The 24,005-nt window shown below is 38.3% G+C and overlaps 1 protein-coding gene across 3 annotated transcripts in view; it reads right to left on the bottom strand.

Moving 5' to 3' along the window:
* The window catches only part of LOC132787191 (furin-like protease 1), a 161,273-nt gene that overhangs the window by 57,366 nt on the left and 79,902 nt on the right, over positions 1-24,005 (bottom strand). For all 3 annotated transcript variants that reach the window (XM_060794110.1, XM_060794111.1, XM_060794112.1), the window contains one exon: positions 9,131-10,078. In XM_060794110.1, coding sequence (XP_060650093.1) covers positions 9,131-9,862 — 732 coding nt within the window. In that variant the 5' untranslated portion in view covers positions 9,863-10,078. The remainder of the gene's footprint in view (positions 1-9,130; positions 10,079-24,005) is intronic.

The following is a 24,005-nucleotide window of genomic DNA, read 5'->3' as shown; positions in this document are numbered from 1 at the left end:
TGTATTTCAGTAAAACTATGCTGTAGAAGGACTTATCATGAAAGGCAAACAAGAAGTGAAGTGTGTTTGAAGTAAATGTTTAATAACCAAAAGACTCAGACATCCAGCAAATGTTCCTTCATTAGCTTAACAACTTAAACTACGCTTTCTACATTTATATACAGGGTATAAAAATATGACTGGCGGCAAAAAGATGTCCAATATTTATGCAGTCAAAATATTTGCCACAAATTTCAAATTTTCACTTTGGCTTGTTGTGTGCAATAAAGCTGTCACGCTTGATTGAGCACTGCATAAATTTTCTCTTTTAGCTCGACTTTTCCCTCCATTCTTTCTTGTTTTGTTTCCTTTTTCCCTCCCAGTCCAACCGGAGGGAGGGTTGGGGTTGGCTGGCAATTAAAATGGCCCTAAAATCAACTCAACTTTGACTTTGGCAAATGGTGCGATATTTTGTGCATTCACTGTAACTATGACTCGACTGGACTTTGGGCCTTTTAATTAAAATCACAGCGCGGCAATTTACTGGCGGCGCTACTGTGACAGTACTTTTTTTTAACGGCTGAGAAAGCCTGTGGCTGGAGGGGAGAGGAGAGCAGAGCGTTGGGTGAAATTGCCGTCGATTGGCAAGGCTTTGTGTAAGGCTGCCTGTTGACCATTAGCAATTTTTCACTTCAATAGAGCCGACGGACGGCCTACAGCGAAAGGGAGGAGATTACCCAAAAGAGTCAACAGCAAAGCCAGGGGGCGTGGCCCAAAAGAAGAGCAAAGGAAAATTAAAAAAGAGCAAGAATGTTAAAACAACATTTGAAGAAACAACAAAACAGCCTAAATGAAGCGAGTTAAAGGAAGTTTCGCTGCAACAAATTTGCTTTGTGTGTGTGTGTGTGTGTGGCAAACAAATCTTAAATTAATCTTGCAACGCATCTCCGTTAAGACTCCCATTTGCTTGGCTTACACTCTGAGGAGTGTAGCAGCCATTTTATTATTTTGCCATTTTCCGTACAAAGGCAACAGAATGCGCAGAACATTTCCAAGAATATTAAAAAAGAAGATAAGCCAACATGATGCGATTGGGCGTTAACAAAAATGACCATAAATAAGGTGGATATTAAGGGGAAAATGTTCTAATATACACAGCATCCAACTAGAAGAGGTTTTGTAAACAGATCTCAACTATAAGATACGCTTGGACACACTTTTAGAGGAAACTAAATTGGCGAGCCAATAAATTCCACGAGCAACGCATAATTTTTAGAATATATTGCCTGCATTCCGTTCTCGAGCTAATGCCCACAATGCAGCGTTGGAAATAATATCAGAGAAGGAAATGCGCATATTTTCATTTTTTCTTATCAATGTCAGCATTTGCATAGAACGAAACAGCTTTTATTGCATACCTCGCTGTCAAGTTGAGTTTCAGGTAAACTTACAAATTTTTAAAAAGTTGAATTCGAAAATGTGAAATCACTAGAGGAATTTTTAATTGCACTTTAATATTTATTCTATGAATTTGTTCTTTAGTTGATTTGCATTGCTGGCAATCAAAATATCTTCTAATAAATTCCTTCTTCATGCTTTAAACTGTATAGTATGTATATTTTTTGTAGTTAAATGTTCCAGCGAAATTTTGAATTTCGCGTCGCCTATTCAATTCCCACTTGAAACCGCTTCTCTGTCCGACATAAATAATATCTGCTCTTTACCAAAATGTTTCCCATCATCAACAACATTTTCACGAAACATAATTGGCCTCCGTTTGCCATTAAATTTAGTAAAAGGACTATTACATCCCGTTGTTGGAAATTGTGTCATCATGCTGGGAAAATTCATTTACCTCACGCGTTTTGATGGAAATGTTTTGGTGGGAATGGCAAAGAGGCAATCAAATGAATTGGCTATGTTAATTGAGCACTTTTGCCCAGTGGCTGTCAAACTGTAGCAGTTTTTGATGTTTGCCTGCAAAGCAATTTGAAGTAAATTCTTACACCACAAAACCATTGGCAAAAGTTGAAATGAATTTTTTGAAATATTTATTAGGCAGCTGCAACTTTTGCCAATTGGCTCATGCAAAAAGTTAACCCCCACACACACACACACACATACCCACAGAGACTCACACAGTGAAACATATTCGAAAGTATTTGTAATATATTCGACCCGCCTTGGGGGCACATTCGCTCATTCATTGATTCAGTCATTCATTTGTGCCACAAAAGTAGTAAACTTAATTTTCCAGTGAAGTAAAAAATTTCTTAGCTCTTCGATTGAATTTCATTTGTAGAAAACTTTTCCCCAGTGCAAAAATTCAGTTCAGCTTCAAACTTTCTATTATGCGTGTGTGAGTGCGAGTGTGAGTGATTCACTCATTTCACACTCAATCGCATTCCGGGTTTACATATTCAATTAGGTACAAGGCCCAACGGAACTTGCCAGCAAATTGCATTGCAAAACTTCTACTTTTGCCCCAAGTCAGGGATCAATGACAAAACCAAAAAAAAAAAAGCATACTTTTATATACTATACATATGTGTGATATTTCTTTGCATGACATGTGATTAAAGTTTTACAAGCTTCTACGCATTCCCAACAGCGTTTGCTAAAAGGCAGTGTAAGCAAAAATCCTTTTTGCTAGTATTTGCATAAGCAAAAGATGCAAAGTTCTCTGACAATTCTGAATGCCAGTTTACACAGCACAAAAGCCGCTCCAGACTCGGCGAAATATAAATGCCTCTCTCTGCATTTGACTAGTTTGCTGAGTGTGAGTGTGCGCTTGTCAGTTGGCGCGCGTGTTGCTTTGTTACTAAACAAAAGTTAAGTCATAAATATTTTCCGAGTTTTTGACTTGAAATTTATCAACGATATCCGCCATGAGCCACACACACGAGAAGCACACACACACACACAAATACACAGACAGTAAGCCAGCACGCAAGGATGCTCATATGCAACTACAGCTACTAATGGCATATCTACATATATACATACATATATACATAAGTATATGCATCTCTATCTATACGCTCTTAACTTTTGTTAAACTTCTCCGGCTGCGAGAAAAAAAATAACATAGAACTGAAACAAAAGGAACTCGAAGTGATATGAAAATTGTGGCAATTTGTCGGCTCTGAATGTGACCCAAGGTAAGGGAGCACAGTGCTGCTAAAACTGTAAAGGTCTCCAATTGATTGTAATCGTGTCTGCAGCTCGTTGTTATATTTTATATAAATGCGTTCTATTATTTCAAACTTCTTTGAATTACGTAAATAGCAAATGTGTTAAAGTTTTTCGCTCTCAATGTTCTGTCTGTTTGAGCATAACTAACGAAGTATTTTATAGCTTTAATTTACAATGAAATATTTTTAATTTCACTTTGACGTTTGGCAAATGAATTTTCTAAACAATAATGCAGAATTTAATATTACATACTTAGTACAATTTAAAACTCATTTGAAATAATCAGAAAAATAATTACACCTTTCCGTTTTTAATGCTTACAATATTTAAGTTTTTCGTTGAGGTTTGGAGATTATCACCTTCTAAATTACTTTTCTAAAATATTTAGTCCTAAAATTCTCATATTTAATTAGTTTTAAATATAAAAAATTTTAAATTTTTAAACACATTACAAACTCTTTATATTATATTATTAAAATTCGTAGTATAATTATTAAGCCTTTCCGCTATCGGTATTTTGCCTCTTTAGGTATTTAAAAGCATTTAATTAGATTCGAATATTTTACTTTTTCTTTAATGTCTGACGATTATCACTTACTAAATTACTTTTCTGCACTTTTCTCAATTTAATAGACATATTCATTTAGCAATATCCAATATCTTAATATTTTTGTCAAACTGTTAGCTTCCGCCAACACATTATAAGCTCTATTAACAAGGGTAGTTGTCGTCTTTACCTAACTCAAAAAGCAGGTGCTGCTTAAGATGTTACTTCCTTGATGCCTTCACATGCAATCCTCGTCGTTAATGAGCTGTTGACCTTTATCAACGAACCAAAAAAAGAAAAGGTAATACACTGAAAAGAGAAAAGCACAGTCCTTTGCCAGGCGTAACGTAATTTATCAGGCAGCCAGCGGCAAAAGAGGGCGGAAAGAAGATGTTAAAGGCCTTTCGGTTTGTGCTTTACACATCATTGGCCGTGATTTTAATTATGCGAAATGCAATAAAAGTGAGCGAAAGGGTGCGATGACTGCAAGTTGCAGTCGTGTGGCTTGTGAGGAAAATGCCCATCAAGGACAGTAATCAATAATCGAAGAAGCGGCAAAGTTAAACCGGACGATAAGTTTAAGGACGCGACAAAGGCATAAAAAATAATAATAAAAATGAGGAAAATTAAATAAAAAGTGAATAAAACCGAAAGAAAATTAAGAAGCAGTCGAAGTCGTCGGCAGCAGAAAAGCGAAAAGGCAAATAACAAAGAGAAAGCATCCACGACGACGACGAAGCCGACGACGGGTCCAAGAGGCTTTTCAATTAAATTGATGAGTGCCGCTGAAGGCTGGTGGATGGGTGGATGGATCCAAGCAGACGACGACGACGACTACGACAGACAACGATAACATTTATCACAACACGAACAATAGACGCGAGCGAATGGTGAGCAGAAAAGAAATGGCGGCTGTGTTATGTAAATACGTCCATACACACAAAAGCCGAGTCCAGGCAACATCCATCCACAGCAAGCGGCAGCAGGAACACAATGGCCGCCTAAAAGGAAGTTGCCGGCTTGCAGACCCTGATAAGCAATGACAAACAGCAGCTGGCTGACTAAACTCAAACTCAAGGAGCTCAGAGAGCTGAGCTGAACCTGCCTGCCTGGCTGCTTGCTTGTTGCAACTGACAGGCAATGGAAGCTCACACACAACAACGAGGTGAATACACGCCGTTTGTATCCTGTCGGCTGTGGGGCAAATTAATGCAGCGCATAAATTGCCATTCTCTTATCGCACCGTACTCCAAAAGTTTTGCGCCAAAAATGCATTTGTCAGAAGTTAGTTAAAAGCGCGGCGAAAGTCTTCTTCCATGGGAGTTTCGCTTTTAATTGGCAACACAAATAATGGCATGATGACACTAGTCGATAGTGCCAGCAGATTAATCGCATCGAGAGTGTTAAGTTGCTTAAATTTGAAGCAATGAATTGCTGCTCAAACTGTAATTGTTAATTATTCAAGGGGTATTTGAATACGTCAGAGTTGCAAACAGATTATTAATTTACTTGAGATACTTTCTTCACTTATTTAAATTAGGTAACAATGTTTTGTCACATTAATTCTGTTTTTGTTGGTATTAGTATTAAGTATTAGAGTTTAGTACATTTTGTATGTTCTGTCTGCTTACTTTCAGTAATTTTAGTACTTATATTTAGTATTAGTATTTAGAGTTTTATGTATTTTATAGGACTAGATCTTCTAATGCTAGTGCTGCAAACTTCATAGTGAACGCACTTCAATATTAATTTTAATTATCAGGTTAGGTATCTCACAGTCGATCACAGACAACTCACTCATGTTCTACATTTCAACTCAACTTGCAACTCTGAAAAGCCTCTAATGGTTTGCAAGTGAGTTTTGTTTATTTTTAGTATTTTTATGAATATTACTGACAAGCGGACTATAAAGTTCTGATGCCTTGTGTTATCATCATAATTGCAGCGCGAAAACTGCAAGTTGAATGTGAGTTGTGCCAACACAAGCTACATAGATAAACAGACTGCATAGTTTTCATTAAAACTTGGCGCATAACATCAGTTGACAGCAACGTGCATCCGAACGTGAGGGCGAAAGAAGAGAGTATTAATGTTGGAAAGCACCACAAGTTGCAAGTCTTATGTCACGCCCAGTGCTAAATAAGTATAACAAAAAGCAAACAAAACAAATACATATAGCATATAGCGTATATATATTCGCAATGGGGAGTCGCAAATGGCAAAAAGTCGCGCTTGCAGCATGTTTATTAATTTAGTTTTGTTGTTGTTCGCTTTTGTTTTTGTTGTTGCTGTTGTTACTAGTGTTTCACTTGTAACTTGTTTGCACAGTTAGTTGGATTTTTGTTATACACAGTTTGTCAAAAGGACTTTATAGCAAAATGAAGGAAGCAAGAGCAACAGAAATCGCAGCAGAAATACGAGAAATATTAGCACAACTTTTTTTTTGCCTTTTTCCCTTTTCTCTTTTTTATTTGTTTCTTCATTTCTTTTCTTTTTATTTTATAGCTCTTGAATAGAGAAATGCGAGATTGCGCAGTCTATGGAAATTTAATATAAACCAGCTGCCATTTTGCACCTCATAAAACACTAAATTTGTCAATTTTACAGCATTATGATCAAGGAAAAGCACAAAATTATCGCGTATGTTAACATAACTACACCGGTTATTGTTAAGTTAACATAAATTCATGTTAAAGTGACACTGCAAGGTTTTAACATTAACATTAATAACATGGAAATAACATTGTTACTTTAAGTGGTGTCTCTGTCTGTTAATACTCCCTAAATAAGAAAAGGTACAGCGAGATTGCTCAATACTAATGATAAACCGAATTGTCAACCAAACCAATTTAGGACCGATTAAGTAAGTTTTAAGTAACAGCGTGCACTGCAAGTAATTAACATTAACATTAATTGCATAACATCCCTTTTTGGTAACAGAACCATGTAAATACCCAAGGAACCCAGCTGTTACTCAACTAAAGTGTTAAAGCTACAGTATTAGAACATTGCGAACCCATCTAAAGTTAAGGTCAAGTGCTAATACATGTAGCTGAAATGTCCCATTTCCGTCGCCAGGGCAAATCGCTACAATTTTACAGCCATTTGACGTTGTCTAATTATGTAAATGTGCCATTTATTTTAGCATCCTCTCCACGTGGCGTACGAAACGGAGGGATACACTTGAACAATGCCATTTAAAATTAATTTTCAATTAACTTGCTGCCCAGCTCAGCTGTTACAGACGCGAAAGCAACTTCAATAGTAATTCCGGTGCCCCAAAAGTAAAAAGACGTTAAATGAGTTGACCAAGCAAAAGAAAATGAATGAAAGAGAAACGACGAAAAGTTTTATCAAGTCTCACAATAAATTGAGTTTCAAGCTTAAGGTATCCAGCCAATTAATACAATGGTTCGCTCAATGGGCCTATTGTGAATGATACTAATTTCATTTTGAGTAGCCGACTTAAGCTCAACTTCCGCCCACAGTGACAATTTTGCCACCTGAGTTTCGGTTTTAATTGAAAACTCAAGTGCCAACTAAGAAATTCCACAAAACTAACTGTCACAGCGTATTTAAGTTTGAAATGGACTACTCTTTAGATCCATATAAATCTATATAAGTACAATTAGATATATCTATAGTTGTGGACGATTTGTGTGCAGCTTGAAAGTTCACTTAGTGACATCGCGTCAGTGTTTCAATTGTCTGCACACAAAATGTGTATCAATTGCAGGTGGGGAGAAGATGCTGAGGTTTGAAGCAAATCACTGCCCTATCGCTTGACTGAAATCAGATTAAAGTTTGTCCAAGCAGTTTGAGGCAGTCGCAACATCTGCGGCTTTCCCATCGATCTACTCTGACTTGGCCAGCATTGATAGACAAGCAGCCAAGAAATAAAAACAACCAAGTTGTGTCTGGCAGCAGTTCCAGATACCACTTGCAAATACTCCAACTTGGTGTATGCTCAAACTTGTGCTACCCATTGTTTAACATGGTACAGGGCATGCAGAAAAAATTAAACTTTGTCCTGGATACTTGCACATCCATATACACACAACTGCCAGACAGCCTTCGTGTGTGTTGCAGTTGGATTCCCATAACGTCAAAGTTACTCAAAATGTGCTCTGAATAGATTTGCATTTGTGTGCGTGTGCATATCTGCGTGTGTGTAACAAACTTTTAATAGTCTCGCATTGGAGTGTCCTAATGATATGCTAAACTAGCAAACGAGAGAGGTTCTGCATATGACCCCCGCTCTGCTTTCCTCCTCCACCATTCCCCCGCCGGATATGCGGGCCAAATTGTTGCGATTTCAAAAGTTTGCCACCTCCCCCTGAATCGCTGCTGCAGCCCAGAAGCTTAACTAGTGGCAGCTGCCTGATGGCATGGTGGCCAAAAACTAAAATGACTCGGCTGAAAAGAGCTTCATTTGCCCAACTACACGTGAACGTTGGCAACGTGGTCCAACGTGTGCAGGTGTTAAATCTATCAAAAGCGTGACGCTCTTTGAGTTAGCTCTCTGCGTTGAACTCAATTTGAAACCACTTTTTTTGTTCACTTTAGGAGCTGTGGCACTTTGGCAATGTTGTTGCCAAATGTGAACCATCTATTAAATAATGTTTGCTGAATCAGAAGCTGTCAAAGCACTGCCGCTTTGAGTGCTTCCTGCACTTAATAATGATGTCAATCTAAACGCATATAACTTAACACTTCAACTAAAGGAGATTCATCTGGTTTATCATGCAATTAAATGCAGTTCAGAGTAATCGGATTGGTTTAGAGTTAAAACTAACAAAGCATAAATTGAACTAAAAAGTTCTTTGTATAAAAAATCAAATTAAAATTTCAAAATTAAATTATGAATGTTAAAGAAGTTAGTTAGTTGTAAGAACACTTTGAGAGGATATATTAAATTTAAAAATCAATTTAAAATAATGTAAAATAATCTTAGTTTTTAACAAAATTAAAGCAGAATATAATCGGATGACCAATTATTGTCTAATATAAAGTTGTCACAATGGATTGCAGATAGACACTTATTTGTCATTAAATTAATATTCAGCTTGGAGCAATTTTCTAAACAATTAAAGCACTTGTAAGAAATGACAGCATAATAAAATAAAAAGAATAAGTACTTTTAATAAAGAAAGCTGCTGCTGTGTTTATAGCCAATGAAAATAATAATTTAATTTCTGTTGACAGTTTTCAGTTAGTTAAATTTAAACGACTCCTTAAATCAATAGAGATTGGTAATAAATTTACAAGATATTATTTTAAATAAATGTTTTCACTACTTAGACTTTATATTGTTAAATTTTCCTGAACTCATTTTCCTACTTTTTTTAAATTCTCAATTTTTCTTTCATATTATTTTCATAAAGGTTGTTAATTTCTGTTTTCACTCACCTTTCCCATATTGACGAAACCATGTTCCTTGGCAACGGCATCAGCGATGCCATTGTTATCACCGTTCGGTATGTGGACCGCCCAGGTGTGCGTGTAGTGTCCAGCATCGCCGCCAGCGCCAGATGGGCGACCACCGCTGTTGGCGGTTAGCTGGGCGCCATCGCTGTTGCTGTTGCTAGCACCGCTGCCACCGCTGGATGTCTCGTAGTCGAGGACGTAGGGTGGCAGTAGGGGCGACTGGGCGTGGCCGCTTTCCACTTTGGGTGCAACACTGGCGGCCGCGAAACCGACATTAATATTACATAAAAAAACTGCGATACTAAATTGCAAAATAAGCAGCAACAATGCGCGCGTTGTCGCTGTCGATGCTCTTAAATGTCTGCTGCGATTGCACTTTGTTTTGCTTGGTTGCGTTAAAAAACTAGTTTTCAATAAATTGCAATCGAAATTGTAATTTCTTGTTATATCACATTCAATGATTGTTTGTTGCTGTTGATGCTGTTGTTGCCAGGCGCACTTTGTTGCTGCAACATTTGCGTTTGCATTTGGTTGACAAGTTCTTTTGCTGGCAACATGTTGCCTCAGTTGTGTGTTGCCCGCCGTCAACAAATTGTTGTTGTTGCTCTCGCTTTGGCTGTGACTGTGGCGGTTGTTGTTGTTGCGATTGCTGTTGTTGTTGCTGTTGCTGTTGCTATTTGGCTGCCTGCTCCATCGCACGACGTCGTTTTTCATTGTGCGTTCGATTTGTGTGTGTTATTGTATTGAAGGCGTGGCAGTGCTGCTTCTATCTCTCTATCTATATATGTATTTGTGCGTGTGTGTGTGTGTGTATGTCTGTGTAAATATTGTTGTTGAGTTGACTCCTCTCTAACTGCTGCTCTGCTGCCGTTGCCAACTTTGATCCTGACGTTGAGTAGCTGCTGTAATCGCTTTAGTGTCGCATGGGAGCTGCAAGTAGGACACATGATTGAGATTTACATTAGCATTTGACGTAATTGAATTAATGTTAATGTTAAATGCTTAACAGGTTATTTTAAAAAATATATGCAAAAAATTCAATGTTTTTCCATATTTGCATATGTTCAATAACTCATGAAGCAAGAGAAATATTTTATCGTCAAAAGTATGCAACGATAAATCGTTTACTTTTTCTCTCCATTTATTATTATGTATCTATGGGGATAGGTTAATTTATATGAATTTTAAATTACGATGTTATGGTTTTATTCTCTTTCCCTTAATAAAAAAGAAAAAAATTAAATTTGAACTGGTATGGTGCATAAATTTAAAAATAAATAGTTGTTACACCAATAGAAACATAATATTAAAAATATGGAATTAAAGCTTATGTTGCAGTAAAACGAAAATAAAATTAATTGAAACAAAAAAGGTATTGGCAGATCAAGAATAGTAGTAAAACAAATATTACTTTAAGTATTCTTTAAAAGGAAAATAATTCTTTAGCCACATAATCGTTGTCAGAGATATAAATCATCAAATCAAAGCTACAATTATTAGACCTTACTGTCACATTTTTTGCTTATAGGGTACACAAAGTTAATTGCCTGCAAATGACACAATCAATTTGTTTGCAAATGTTTCAAAAAGAAACTCAAAGGCACCAAAACCAAAATAGTCCAGCAAACAGAACAGTTTGCGCAAAACTCTCCTCATTAGCAGCTGCTGTCGCAGGGGGGCGGAAAAAAATGTGAAGAAGATTGAAAAAAAGGAGCAAACAACTTATGAAGAGTCTCGATTATATGGAATGTCAGGCATTTCAAATGACGGTGTCCGAGTGAAGCTGATGGCAAATGTTGTCAGGGGCGCTTCCGACAGATTTTTGGCATTGGCAACCATTTAGCTGGCGGGGCAAATCGCATTGATTGTCACCCGAGCAAACAAGTTGGCTTTTGCAAATGAGGCAAAGAGATTGGCTAACTGGACCTACTACAGCCAGGCTTTTGACTAATGCCATTGTCAAAATATGCCCATGACTGATAATACCCAGGGGCCACCGAGAACGACCAGCAGCAGCAACAACAACAGCAATCATCAGTGACAGGGATAGTTCCATGGTATTGATTGAGCATTTCAGGATTTGCAGTAGGCGCGTAATTAATGCCCCAAATGGAAGTCAACGGAAATGCCCAACAGCAGTCACAGTCACAGTCACAGCAGCCATCAGTCTGCATAGCATTCAAAGTAGCAGGAGCAAGGGCAGGACGGAAGTGCTGGCTGTCGGTGCTGGCAGTATTGGGACAGAGTAATCAATAGCCAAGTGGATAGGAAATTGAATTTTCATACGACAATAGCTGCATACTGAGCTTAATAACAGCCTTTGACATGCAGATCTACTTAAAATATCAAATACCAGCTAAAGCCAAAGCGTTTATTGAAATCGAAATTGAACAAGTTACATTATTCCATGATTGAAATTAACAATGTTTTAAGTTTATGGAATCAAGTACAGATAGTTTCAACAATTGGGTAGAGAATAACTTGCCAAATTTTATTCAAAGTACTAAATATTATATATACTTGGCATAGAAATTTTAGTCGGAGAGACAGAAAGAAGTAGGTTAGAATGTCTGCATTAATGATAATTTAATTATAAAAAACAATTATACACCATAATACGATTAATACTTAAACACAGCCTTAGAATTTAATTCTAAAAGTAGAAACTTTTCTTATTTTGTTACTGAAGCAACGCAAAATCCAATAAATATTTTTTCGAGTTTTAAGACAAAGACTTTATAGAGTAATATTTTGTACTCGGTCTATCTCCATTCCCAATTAAAAAAGACTATTTAGAGCAATGTGTCTGCAGTCTGTGTGATTGACTCCATTCCCAATTAAGCAATCCATAAAGGCGACAAATCAGACTAAAATTGGTTATGTGCCCATGGGCAATAAATAAAGTTTCGACTCTTAAAGAAGTCATTAAAAACTTGAGCTGCAAAGTTTTTTGGGGGACGCAGTCAGAGCCCAATTTCCAATGCCCTCTTATCGGCTACAGTGCACATGGATGCACACACACATACACTCACACATACACACACACACACGTTTTTAGTACGCACACATGCTCTCTTATAGAAAGGAGGGGGAACAAGTGAGACTTACGTGCTGATTGCATCTTATGCGCCTTTTGTGCGCGACTTCCGCATTGAACTCGTCGTCGTCGTCGTCGTCATGGGCACAAAACGCTAGACCAACCCACATAGAGATAGACTTCCCGCTGACACAGCGACTGCGACAGAGACAGCGACAGGACTTTTGCTTTTGCTTCCTTCTGCAGTTGGTAAACTTTCGACTTTGACTGACGGCATTTGTCAGCGCCAGACACAAAGTAATCATTACTTGGCGAGCGCATTTCGTCTGCACTGCACATTGACAGCGCACAGTGCACAGTGTGCGGGGGCCAACTAAGCGTATACTTAATAATAAGAAAATAAGTGCCTGTCAAAGAGGGTGGTGCCAAACGTGCTGGAACAAGCTGCGTCTCCACCTCTCTATCACCCTCTCTCTCTCTCTCTCTTTCTCTCTTTCGCTCAGTCTCTCTCTCACATGCCAACGAAAAGTGCAAAACGGTGTCAAAGTCAACGACAAAGACACCAACAACTGCAACGACAACAGCAACAACAACAATAACAAAGCCGACAACTACAAAATTTCAGCTGCTTTGGGCTTGAGGGGGAAAGAGGAAATTGCAACTGGCGATGACGTCGTGCCGTCTGCAACACTCCAAGTGTAAAGTGTTGCAACGTTAACTTGACAACTTGAGACAAATTGAGACGTTGTTTTCCTTTTTTGCATGAGAAGGACGCGCACTGAATTGATGTGGTGAGCTTGTATAAAGTGGAGAGACCTTCAACCACTAACCGAAAGTGGGTTGCGTCTATTTCTTCACAGCTAATCAATGGCCTTGGCTATTTTAAAATAAACTTTATCCGACTACAAGCCGAGTGATGTACGACCAATTTTAAATTCAATTTCGAAAAACAAATCATAATCAAAAATTCATTTCAATTTCTTGGAATTGGAGTCGAGTGATCTTTAAAGTCAGCTAACTATTGCGTGTAGCATCAATTACTCAACTATCAAGTGCAAAAGGGAAACATATCAATCAACCCAAATCCCAATTATGCCAAGAGCACTAGCCACAAGCGAGAATAAAATGCAAAAAAAGGAAAACTGCATATAAAAAAGTGGTTAAAAGATGACAAGAAATGGAGACGGATAGAAAAAAATAACATGCCAGAGATGACGACGATGTAAACTAAGAGAATGCAGCACGAAGAAGACTGCAGGCTGCTTTTGGTTAACACTGCCTGACACTTGGTTGCCTTTGTGGTTGCCAAGGGCCAAGAGAGCAGAGCAGCTTGTAGTTGTGTACTGTAGTCTTGTAAGCCAGCAACAAAACACACACAACTCGGTGATGTCAAATCCAGAATGAAAAGACTTCGGTTAGTGCCTCGAGAAGATGCACTTTGAAAACCGATGCCAAAACACATTAAGCTTATGCCTTTTGAAGACGCCTCCAGCGGCAGTTAGCAGCTTAAAAAGGCAACAACAGGAGTCAAAAGCCAGCAGTTGCAGAGGCTAAGAGCTTAAATGCGAACAAAGAGTGCGAGAGCGGGGTTTTGCAACGCCTTTTGTTGACTTCCTCCTTCTTCTTGTTGTTGTTGTTGTTGTTGTTCTTTTTAGTTCATGTGGTGAGTGTGTATGTAAAACTCTGTGTGGCTGCTCTTAGACGTCAGCTTCCTCCTCCTGTGGTCGTTTTACTTGTTTAATGATAGTTTCCAGTAAGCCAAATATGCAGTTTTCTAACGCGAAAGGCGGCCGTTTTTTGTCGGTTTGTGCCAAGCCGCAATCGCGGCTGCGGTTGCTGCTGTTGCTGCTGCTTCTGCTGTTGCTGCTGCTTCTGCTGTTGCTGCTGCTGCTGCAACTGGAGCACAAAGTCAACAACAAACGAGCTCGGTTAACGCCCGTAGAGCAGCGGCTACCTCTTTGTTGCCACACTCTCTTTCTCTCTGGCATTCTCGCATTCCCAATGAAAAGGCAGGAAAAAACATTAAGAAGAAAAGTGCCGCTGAGGTGCCGAGTCTGGGGAAACCATCAGCATTCACACAAAGTGTCAGCACAGCAACGAAAAAAACACAGAAAAAGAGAGAGAGAGCGAGAGACGCAGATGCAAAAACGGCAAACAAAACGACATTTTCTAGGCATACCCTGTACCACATGCCGCATGCGGAATGCAGTTTTCTCTCTTCGAGAATTTGTCTCTATGCTTTGCTTATGCTGGGTATATGAAAGTCGCGTTTTCTTTCTATTCTCAAACAAAAAACAAAAGCTGTTGCATACTTTTGTGCGTGACTCTAAAAAGGCTGCACAAAATGCCTTTTGCAAATCAGCTAATGGCAATGTTAAAGCCAAGTCAAGTCAAAGGTTTGAGTGAATTATTACTCAGATATTTTAAAGAAATGTCATTTATTTACTTTATGCGCATAAAGCATAAAGCACCACAATTTATTTAATAATTGCGCTTGTGTTAATGAATCCTTTCAATATGAAACTGCGTTAAGAATTTCATCTTTTTCAACCGAATGGGCCGCAGGAATGTAATTATTTGGTCAGGAACTTCAATCCGTTGATATTTCGAATGAACTGCTCTGAGTATTACACCATCCCGAATAATTTCATTAAAATGGATATTTTTGCCTTCAACGCGGACCTCGTTCTTAATGTGCAAACTGAAATTCAGATTACCAAAAAATAAAACAAAAGTGAAATGAATGCCAGGCAAAAAAATGGAGAGAACTGCAACTGAAGGGTACAAAAAAAAGGAAAAACGTAAAATCCAGCTTTCGTTGCACGCAAGAGAACTTAATTGATTTTCCATGGCCAGGCATAAAATAAATGAAAAACAACGCGCCATGTTCTACATGTGTCATAAGCGTCGGAACGAGATCGGGGAATAATATCTGCTTTCATTTGCGAAATTAACTCAAAAGATGGCCGACTCTGGCATTCAGTAGCGCCTTGAAAAAAAGAACGCTTAATGCTTAATGCAGGCTTCTCTCTCTTTCTGTCTTTGGGCTCAACAAAGACGTTCGCCTAAAAGTCTTTCCAAGTCTTTACAAAATTTATGCAAAACAAAGGCAGCTTTGGTAACAATAAGCACAACAACAGTAGCAGCAGCAGCAACAACAACTGCTCCTCTTTGCCTCAAGTGCTACCTGTAAAGAGGCTCTCATCATCCATAACCCAACTTCACTTCAACTCTCGCTGCTCACATGCTCCTTCTTCTTCAACAATGGCAGCATAATTATTCCTCAAACTCCATTTTTCTCTTGTTGCAGTATTTAATACTAAAATGCAAGGAAAAAAGGTATCTTTGCAAGGCAAACAGTTCCACAAATACTCTATTATTAGCATACATATGATATTTTTGAAGACTACTTTTGAGTAGAAGATAGAAGTTTAAGTAAATAAAAATATATCAGAAATGTATCCATGAAACTCAATTGTTGGGAGCCATTGCTTTAATTTGAGGCTCTACAAAATGTAAATTTTAAGATATAGCATTACTACATGAATTGATAAAACTTTATTTTATTTCTTAGCAGATAACTATGTGGAAAACTCACAAAGAATACTTCTAATCATATCGTTACATGGGAACATTAATTAATTAAATTAATTAATAAATTAAATTTGAGTTAAAAAAAAAAATACAAATTATGCCAATTACAATCTGGTATATTTTGTGCTATACAGTATATTTTAAAAGTAGTAATATATCATTATACCAAAAAGAGATTTTGGTAAGTTTTAATATTTTTCGTATATTAATTTAATTATATTTTATTCGTGATAATAAATGGTGTACTTTAAATGTAGTAATAAATTAAAATACCACATAGAGATTTTTCAGTCATTTTTCATATACTAATTTATATATAGTTTATTAGTGCTAATAGAAAAAAGAATGAGTAGCAGGCATTCGATCTGTTTTTAATTGAAGTAAGTAATGAACATTAAGCAGCTGAAACTCCTTTGCTTTGCAGATAAGTACGCGATGCAAGTTGCTGGCATGGTAAAGTAGATAGGAAGCAGTCATTTGCCACTTGCCACTTGATGCAGGTGACGCGTTATGGCACTTTGGGTGCATGGAGCCAATGGGGCCAAGGGGAAGCTTTCCTTCTTTTTTGTGACATTGACGTGCCACATTAAGCGTGAGCATACACATTAAAATGTTGACAATTTCTGTTGCCATTGCTGTGGCAACAATCAAGGTTGGCACTAAAAATCTAAAACGCTGATTTCCACTCTCTGCTATGCCGCACAAATCCGAACTGTTGCGGCGCTCAATTGTGGCATTATTTTTGTGAACGAAATGTAAATCAACAAATCAACAGCCGTAATATGCGCAGCAGCAACAATGGCATTAGAGAACATCAGTTGTGGGGACTAAAACCCAAACAGATGGCAGCGAAAAAAAGGATATACGACGCTATAATATCCTGCAATTAGTGTTAGGAAAACTGGCTGAATTTTGGGCCACACTCGTATTTACAGCCGTTCTAGGATATACTTCGTTTGACTATATTGGACGTGGGGCACAAAAAGTGGCATGGTTATTAGTATGCACAGCATGCTGCAAGCTAGTGGGGCAAAGAATTCGGGCCATGAGCATGGGCATGGATATGGGATGCTGGCAGTTGTTTGTATGAAATTTATGCGTGTCTATTCATTGCTTGCTCTATCCGCCATCTCCCCCTCTCTCTCTCTCTCTCTTTCTCTCTTTCTCTCGCTCTTGCCTTTTTTCCTGGCAATTTACACCTCACACAGTTTTTGTGGCGCCGCATGTTGCCATTTCAATTAAACTTGGCGCCAAAAAGTATGCAATGCGCCGTGTTCTTCGTTTCGTTTCGCCTCGTTTCGTTCCGTTTGGATTGGTTTCATTTTGCCAGCAGTTGCGTTGCTGATTTCGCGACGATTAATCTTTTATTATGCTGCCAAGTGGCAAATATGCTGCCAAATGGCACTAACATCACAAGAATTGTACGCATTTCCGCTTTATGCTCTAAAAAATAATAGTTAGCTTGCATTAAAACCAAATTCATGACTTCATTTAAGTTGTGATAAAGAATTTGCGAAAATTGGATTTGTTAAAATTGCTGCAAAGTTTTGATTGGTTCGGCGGTTTTCTAGTGGTATATTTTTCCCTTTTTTTGTTGTTGCACCTCACCACAATCAAATTGTCATAAAGTTTATTTCGTTGGTTTTCGAGTTTGGAACGTCAATAAAATTGAAGCCGAAAAGCCAAAAAGCTCCGTGTAAGGCTGTGCCACAACAATATCAACACACACACACACACACCAACACACTGCACACAGATAGTTTAAGGTGCGGGTTTGTGTGTGCAATTTAAACAATTAGAAAGTTGACGTTGGGTCTGCTGTTTGCTTTATACTAGTTCAGATTGTTGCACAAACTTTTCGTGTTGCCTGTTGTTATATTTGCATGACAAATTGTTGTTGCTGCTGCTGTTGTTGCCACGGTTGCAACCTGTTTAGCGATGGCAACAACAACTATCGAGAAAGTTCCTCCTGTTGACATTTTGACAACGAACTCTGCTGCTCTCGCGTTTACCCTTCGCCCAGAGACTGTTTGTATGCATGTGTGTGTTTGTGCAATGTTTAGCTGTTAATGAGTTGCATGCCCCCACACACAAACAAGCACACACACACACACACTATACAACATATAGGCAACTCCACTTATTCAACGGCTCTTCAGTCACATATTTACACAAAGCTTCATAAGCAGCTGCATTCTGCTGCTGATGCAGCACAAAGTGCAACTTCTCCCCCTTCTGGGCGTTGCCATAACCCTTAAGCTTGTTCGAGTGGCAAGCTTAGCGACGCATCGCCATGTTGCAGACTCTTTCTCTGACATATCCTGTCATGCACACACAGACGCAAGCATACAACATGCGAGTACAGTGAATCCTCATGCATATGCAAAAAAATCCCAATGTTGTTTTGCTTGCTTTAAGTAACTGAAATTACACCACTTCTTTTTTTGCAATTGCACTACAATCCAGTGACAGCATCACGAAGCTGAGAAAATACAAAATACCTCTACCAAATACTATGTAAATTTCCTTAACTAAAAATTAAATTGTTCACTTATGAATTTCACAGAATTTTAATTTATCCAAATTGGCAACTCTTTTATTTGATTTAATTACTCAGCTTACAGGGTATCCATATTTCACACGACTTTATATCTAAACAGCTTATAGAGTATCTGAAGTTCTTACTCACTGCCCGATTTTAATTGCTTTTTTCTGCACTCACCAACACAATTCAAATTCTCCTTCGATTCTCCGTTTTTTATGCATCTCTAACACATTCATTTTTTTGGTTGTCGTGCAATTTACAAACCATGCTGACAGCAGGAAATACTAATTTTCAGTTATTAGCGGAATGTCAAAACAAATGACAATGCAGATTTTTTTACGCTATCTCTCTTTCTCACTCTCTCTACTTTTTTATGTTCTTTTTTAATCTGCATGTTTGAGTGGCAAAGCACTTTCAAATTTACATATATGCACAATAGATTGCCTGGCAAATTTATTTACATGAGTTTGTGTAACTAACAGCAATTTGCTTTTTATAGTTTTAGCGACGAAAAAGCGAAATTAATTTAATTGTTTACACTCGACATGAAACCAATTAGCGATCATTGAGATTGTCAAATAAAATGTGAATATGTAAATTAAATATTTATCTCAGTAAATCAATTCTAAAAATAAGCTGAGCATCTCTTACATCATTCTCTGAAATGAAATTTGCGTATCCAGAATATTTGTGTAATTTATGGTACTGTCATAAATTCTAGATATTCAAGCAATTTGCCAAGATCCAATAACTTGCGCCTTCTTTTGCAATTTGTCAACGCGTTAAGCACAAAAATAAGGAAAGAGAAAAAAAAAAACAATAGCCAATAAACAAGTCAGCAAAATATTTGAAAATATATGTATACAAAAATGGGAGATGCTTCTCGTTTTTGTGCGATTATATGCAATGCGAGAAGCCACACGATACAATAACAAAATAACAGAGCAAATTACACACAATGTGCAAAGCACTCAGCGCCAAAAAGTATGCAACGACATTTGAAAGGAGCTGCAAATGCAGCAGAGCTTTAAATGAAACGAATGAAACAAATTGATATGCAAATGTGTACGCGAGTGCTGCACAAGAAAAAGAAACCCTACTAATAAAATAGTCTAAGCGACAGCCAAGGCAACACAGCCAAGTGAACCAAGAGAAGAATGGCGGCATTGGGAAAGCTGCTTGGATAAGCGACTTCCACTTCCGTTCGCCATTGTGTGCGGCTCTCTCTCTCGTTCTTTGTGCTTCGTTCATGTTTCTTCCTTTGCCGACTGACAGCTGCAACTGGCAGGCAGCAGGCAGGCAGTCAGGCAAAACAGTCGACTGCAAATCAGGTTCATAATGTTTCCGGTACAGTTGTTGCAAAAATAATATTACGTATACGCCTACAACGCTCTATCAATAATTTTACAGCAGTTTATGACTGGTCTCAATAAGATCAAAGCCAGGCGATCGACTAGCAAATACCCCTTAGTACATAAAGTATAGCAGGTGCTTTACCTAATGCTGTGCTTTTTTGTTGTATTTTATTTAGTTCATCATACGTAGCTTCTATTCTTCTGTTTTTTACAAGCAATGTTGAAAGCAAAGCGAACGCAAAAAGGTTCTGGCGAGAACAAAACGCGTAAAACTTTTGCACGGAATTCAATTTGGCGTAACTTTTTTTGCCATCTTTTTATTCCATCATCAGCTGTTGGACTTCTTAGTATGCGGTAGAAAGTTTTCACATTGATTGAAATGTGCAGGCAGCAGCCTTACAAACACCAACATATTTATCTAATATACTTGAGAGTGCAAATTCAGTTGTTGAACTAATGAGCAGTTGCCCTGGAGTTCAAAATGCTGGAATAAAATCATGTTTGTTCGCCTGGCAAAAAAGTCGTGACGGCATCGCCATAAAAAAAACTTTAAATGATTTTCCGGGGTCTTCCACTCGTCAAATGTTGTGGAAGTTTTCACAAAGCATTATGCTTCAACTTTCAACTGTCCCCTGCCCTTCTTCGCTGTGCATAATGAGCCGTATCAAATGTTGGCCCGATGAAACATGAAAGAGAGAAGTTCAGTGATGTCCAGACAAAAAAGGCATTATTCGAGTTAAACTATTGCTATAAAACGTTGTCGTACTTCCACATTTACTTAATCAAGTCAGGGCACAAATCTCTATCGTAGCCGCAGCAGAATGATTTGTTAACTTGTCGGCACTTCGATGATTGTGGCTCAAAAAAACGACGTCAATGAGGCGTAAATGACATCAAATGCGAGAAATTGAACTCCAAACGATTTTGTACACTCAAAAATGCACAAAAGCAATCAATGAATGCGAAGCAAAATCCAGAAGTCGAAGCCGTAGCAAAGTGTAAAAGGAACAATAAGGTAAACAAGAACAGCACATCCAAAACCAGAAGGACAGCTATAACCTTGATGATAATGATGATACCCAGCTGGATGATGACGTTTAAGATATGAATGGAATGCTGTGTTTGCTCTGTGCGAAGGATCAAGCGTTGAATGCTTTAGCTCAAGCTTGTATCTTTCTTTTCTTTTCTTTACACATCTTCTTTTTTGTTCTTTCTGAATGGCCTGCCATTCAGCGTCATGACTTAATAAATACGTGGCCATGTTGGACAGGTAATCTGACGCTGGCGATGAAGATGGCAATGGAGATGGAGTGGAGCAAACGCCTGCCTCGGCTGAAACAGAGAAGCATTTGCGCTTGATTGCTCACGAAATCGACAAAAATGAAGTTGAAAATCCGCTGAAGCCTTTTGTTCCTCCACTCGAACTCGAACCCACCATCAAAAACCTTTCACACGACGAACTGATTGATGCTTCTGATTGAATGAGACGTCCAACTCGGACGTAGACAAAGGAGACACGAGCAAGCACCATCTGATTGGACTCGCACGGTTGCCTTACACCGGCGGCTGTGTTCAACAATCATTTATCCGCACAAAAATGGGTTCGATATTTTACAGAAATACGCATAGATATCCTTTAGTCGAGCAATGTCAACTCCGCTCTTTTTGCTTTTATTATAACTCATACACACACATGAAATAATAACAATGAAAGCCTTTTCCACCCTTTGTCTGGCGATTTCCGGTGCCTGTTGTCTGTCTGGCTTATTGTTGCCCCTTCCATTGGCCTGCTGCTTGTGCCATTTTAAACAGTTTGCCGCCATGCACAAACATGTCTGCGGCGACGCCATTTTTATTTGCCATTAAAACATGTCTGTGGCAACAATGGTGAAATATGTTTCTAATTGCCATCGCACCGAAAAACTCGCGCGCGCACAAAACTTTTGCACACTTTTAACATTTCTCTTTTTCATTCCACTTTTCGGAAAAGACGTGCTATGATTTTTACTGCCTGTTTGCCGACATTCAGTTCTTTGTTTCTTTCTCTCCTTTTTTCTGTTAACTTTTTGAATGGGTATAAAATATGAGTGGTAATCAAATTCGGCTGCATCTCTCATGCTATGCATATTGATAAGCTCGTGTCAGACAGATGTTGAAATTGATATGTGCATAAGGGAATTGAATTAGATGATGTTAGGTCTGGAATGATTTCATGTTTTTAGCTTACCGACTTCATAAGGCATAAGAAAAACTTTTCTTATAATTAGTAATATTTTAAAGCAATCTCTGCTTACCTAAAAAGACAAGAAGAAATTCGTTCTTTCTCAAACAATAAAAGCAACCACTTAACTCTGTAGACATTTTAGTTATTGCTTTGTAGTGCTCTTTGTTGACTCCGAAGACGCAATGCACAAATTGAAAATCAAGCCAAAAGTTTATGGAATTCCAATGCAAAGCGGTATTTGCATAGCAAATGACAAGACAGAAAACGGGGAGGGAATACATAAAATTATACAAATAAACCAATAAGCGAGTGGCATAAATAAAGTGAATGGCAATAGATTTGCATTGGAAAGGCTTACGACTATGCTAAACAGTTGCGAATGCCAAAGGACAAGCTACTAGCAGACATTGCGTATACGCCGTGTGGTGTACATTCAATTACAAGATAGCTGAAAAAGCTTCCGCAACGCCCCTTGCACAGCACACAGAACACAAAGTGAATGAGAAGCTTTATAAGTAAAAGAATGAAAATGAAAATGAGAATGGGAAAAACACTGTGAAGACGCCCTCGGCATTAGGAGGCGCAACTTTTGGCGCTCCAAAAAGATAAGTATTGATTTAGCCAGGGTTTTCGGTTCTCCTGCTGCTGCTGCTGCTGCTACTGATGTTGTCCCTTTGCCAATGGATTTCATTTCTTAGCTAATGCTTTGTCATTGCATTGGATTTTGGCCGACCAGCCGACGCTTATTGAAATGTCAAATGTCACTGTTCCCTCTGATTTTGCTTTTTGCTTTTTTTGGGGGCGTTGTCGTATTGCCATATCATCTACATTTAGATAATGTGGAAACTCGCATGCCAAACTCGTTTGCATCACAAAGTGCTGAGCTGTCAGGCTTGAAGTCTTACAGTTCTTTCAACTTCTTCTTCTCCTTCTGATACCCTAAACAAAGGCACTTCGTTGAATGGGTCGATGTAATCAAGTATCATTTGCTTTCATTAAATTATACAGGGTATTACATAGTCTGGCATGTAAAACATTCATTTGTATCGAAGCTTAGAGCGTAGAGGGTAGGAACTAGCAGCCCAATCTGGTGCACATCATTCTTATTTGTTTTCCTTTGTCTTTGCTTTGTGATGCTTTTACTCTGCCCCGAGGCCCTTTTTGAGTTTCAACTCTGTCTCCCCCCCGCACTCTTTGCCTCTTTTCTCTTTTTCTCTTTCGCTTGCTGTGTCTGTGTGTTTTCATATTGATGTTTGTCTTTGCCGTTTGCCACTAATTCAACTGAACTTGTATGTTCTTTCCACTCCATTAATTAAACGTCCAGCGTGCAATTCGTTTGAGTTCTCCTCTTCAGCCATATTGCTGCTGCTGCTGATGCTGCTGTGGTTCAGGTTGAGTTTTAATTTAGTGTTGTGTTTGTGTGTGTGTGTGTGTGTTTTTAACTCCTGCGGCATGGCATTCGGTTTTGTTTAACGTTTATTTATTTGCTGTCTTTGCAAATTGAAATTTATGAATATTTTCTCACAGTGAATAAAAGTGAATATGTGAGTTCACTTGTGGCCTGCCTTTATAATATCGCACTTAATTGAGCTGAAAAATTACCGCAACCGCACAATGATTAACTGTAGCATTACCCATGGCAGGCCTCGTCCTGTCGATCCTGGGTTGTCTCTGATGCTTCCGCTGCGAAGGCAATAAATGAAAATAATTTCCTGCGAGGCAAACCGAAAATCATTTTAAATAAGGCATGAAAATGCATTAAAGCCGACACCTTTTGCCAGAAACAATAAAAAATCAGTCATCATCCTCCCCCTTAAATACTCTCTCTCCCTCTCTCTCTCTCTTTCTCCCCACTTTCCGAGTTTATAATACGCACACAGCCCCAACAATAATGTCACCTCGCATTATTTACTTTGCCCCCTGTAAACTTGTTTATTTTATGTCTGAGAAAAAATTATACGAAAAAAGCACAAAGAGAAATTATCATACAGACACTTCTGTTAAACAGAAAAAGAACAAAATTATAGACGTAATATCGCAAAGTAGAAACGAGAAAGCTTTTTACCCGCGCAACGCAGATAATTAGAGGACTAATGTGGTTC

Source organism: Drosophila nasuta, chromosome 2R (assembly GCF_023558535.2).
Source record: "Drosophila nasuta strain 15112-1781.00 chromosome 2R, ASM2355853v1, whole genome shotgun sequence".
Taxonomy (NCBI): Eukaryota; Metazoa; Arthropoda; class Insecta; order Diptera; family Drosophilidae; genus Drosophila; species Drosophila nasuta.
Note: the sequence above shows the minus strand (reverse complement) of the source record. Positions and strands in the feature narration are given on the sequence as shown.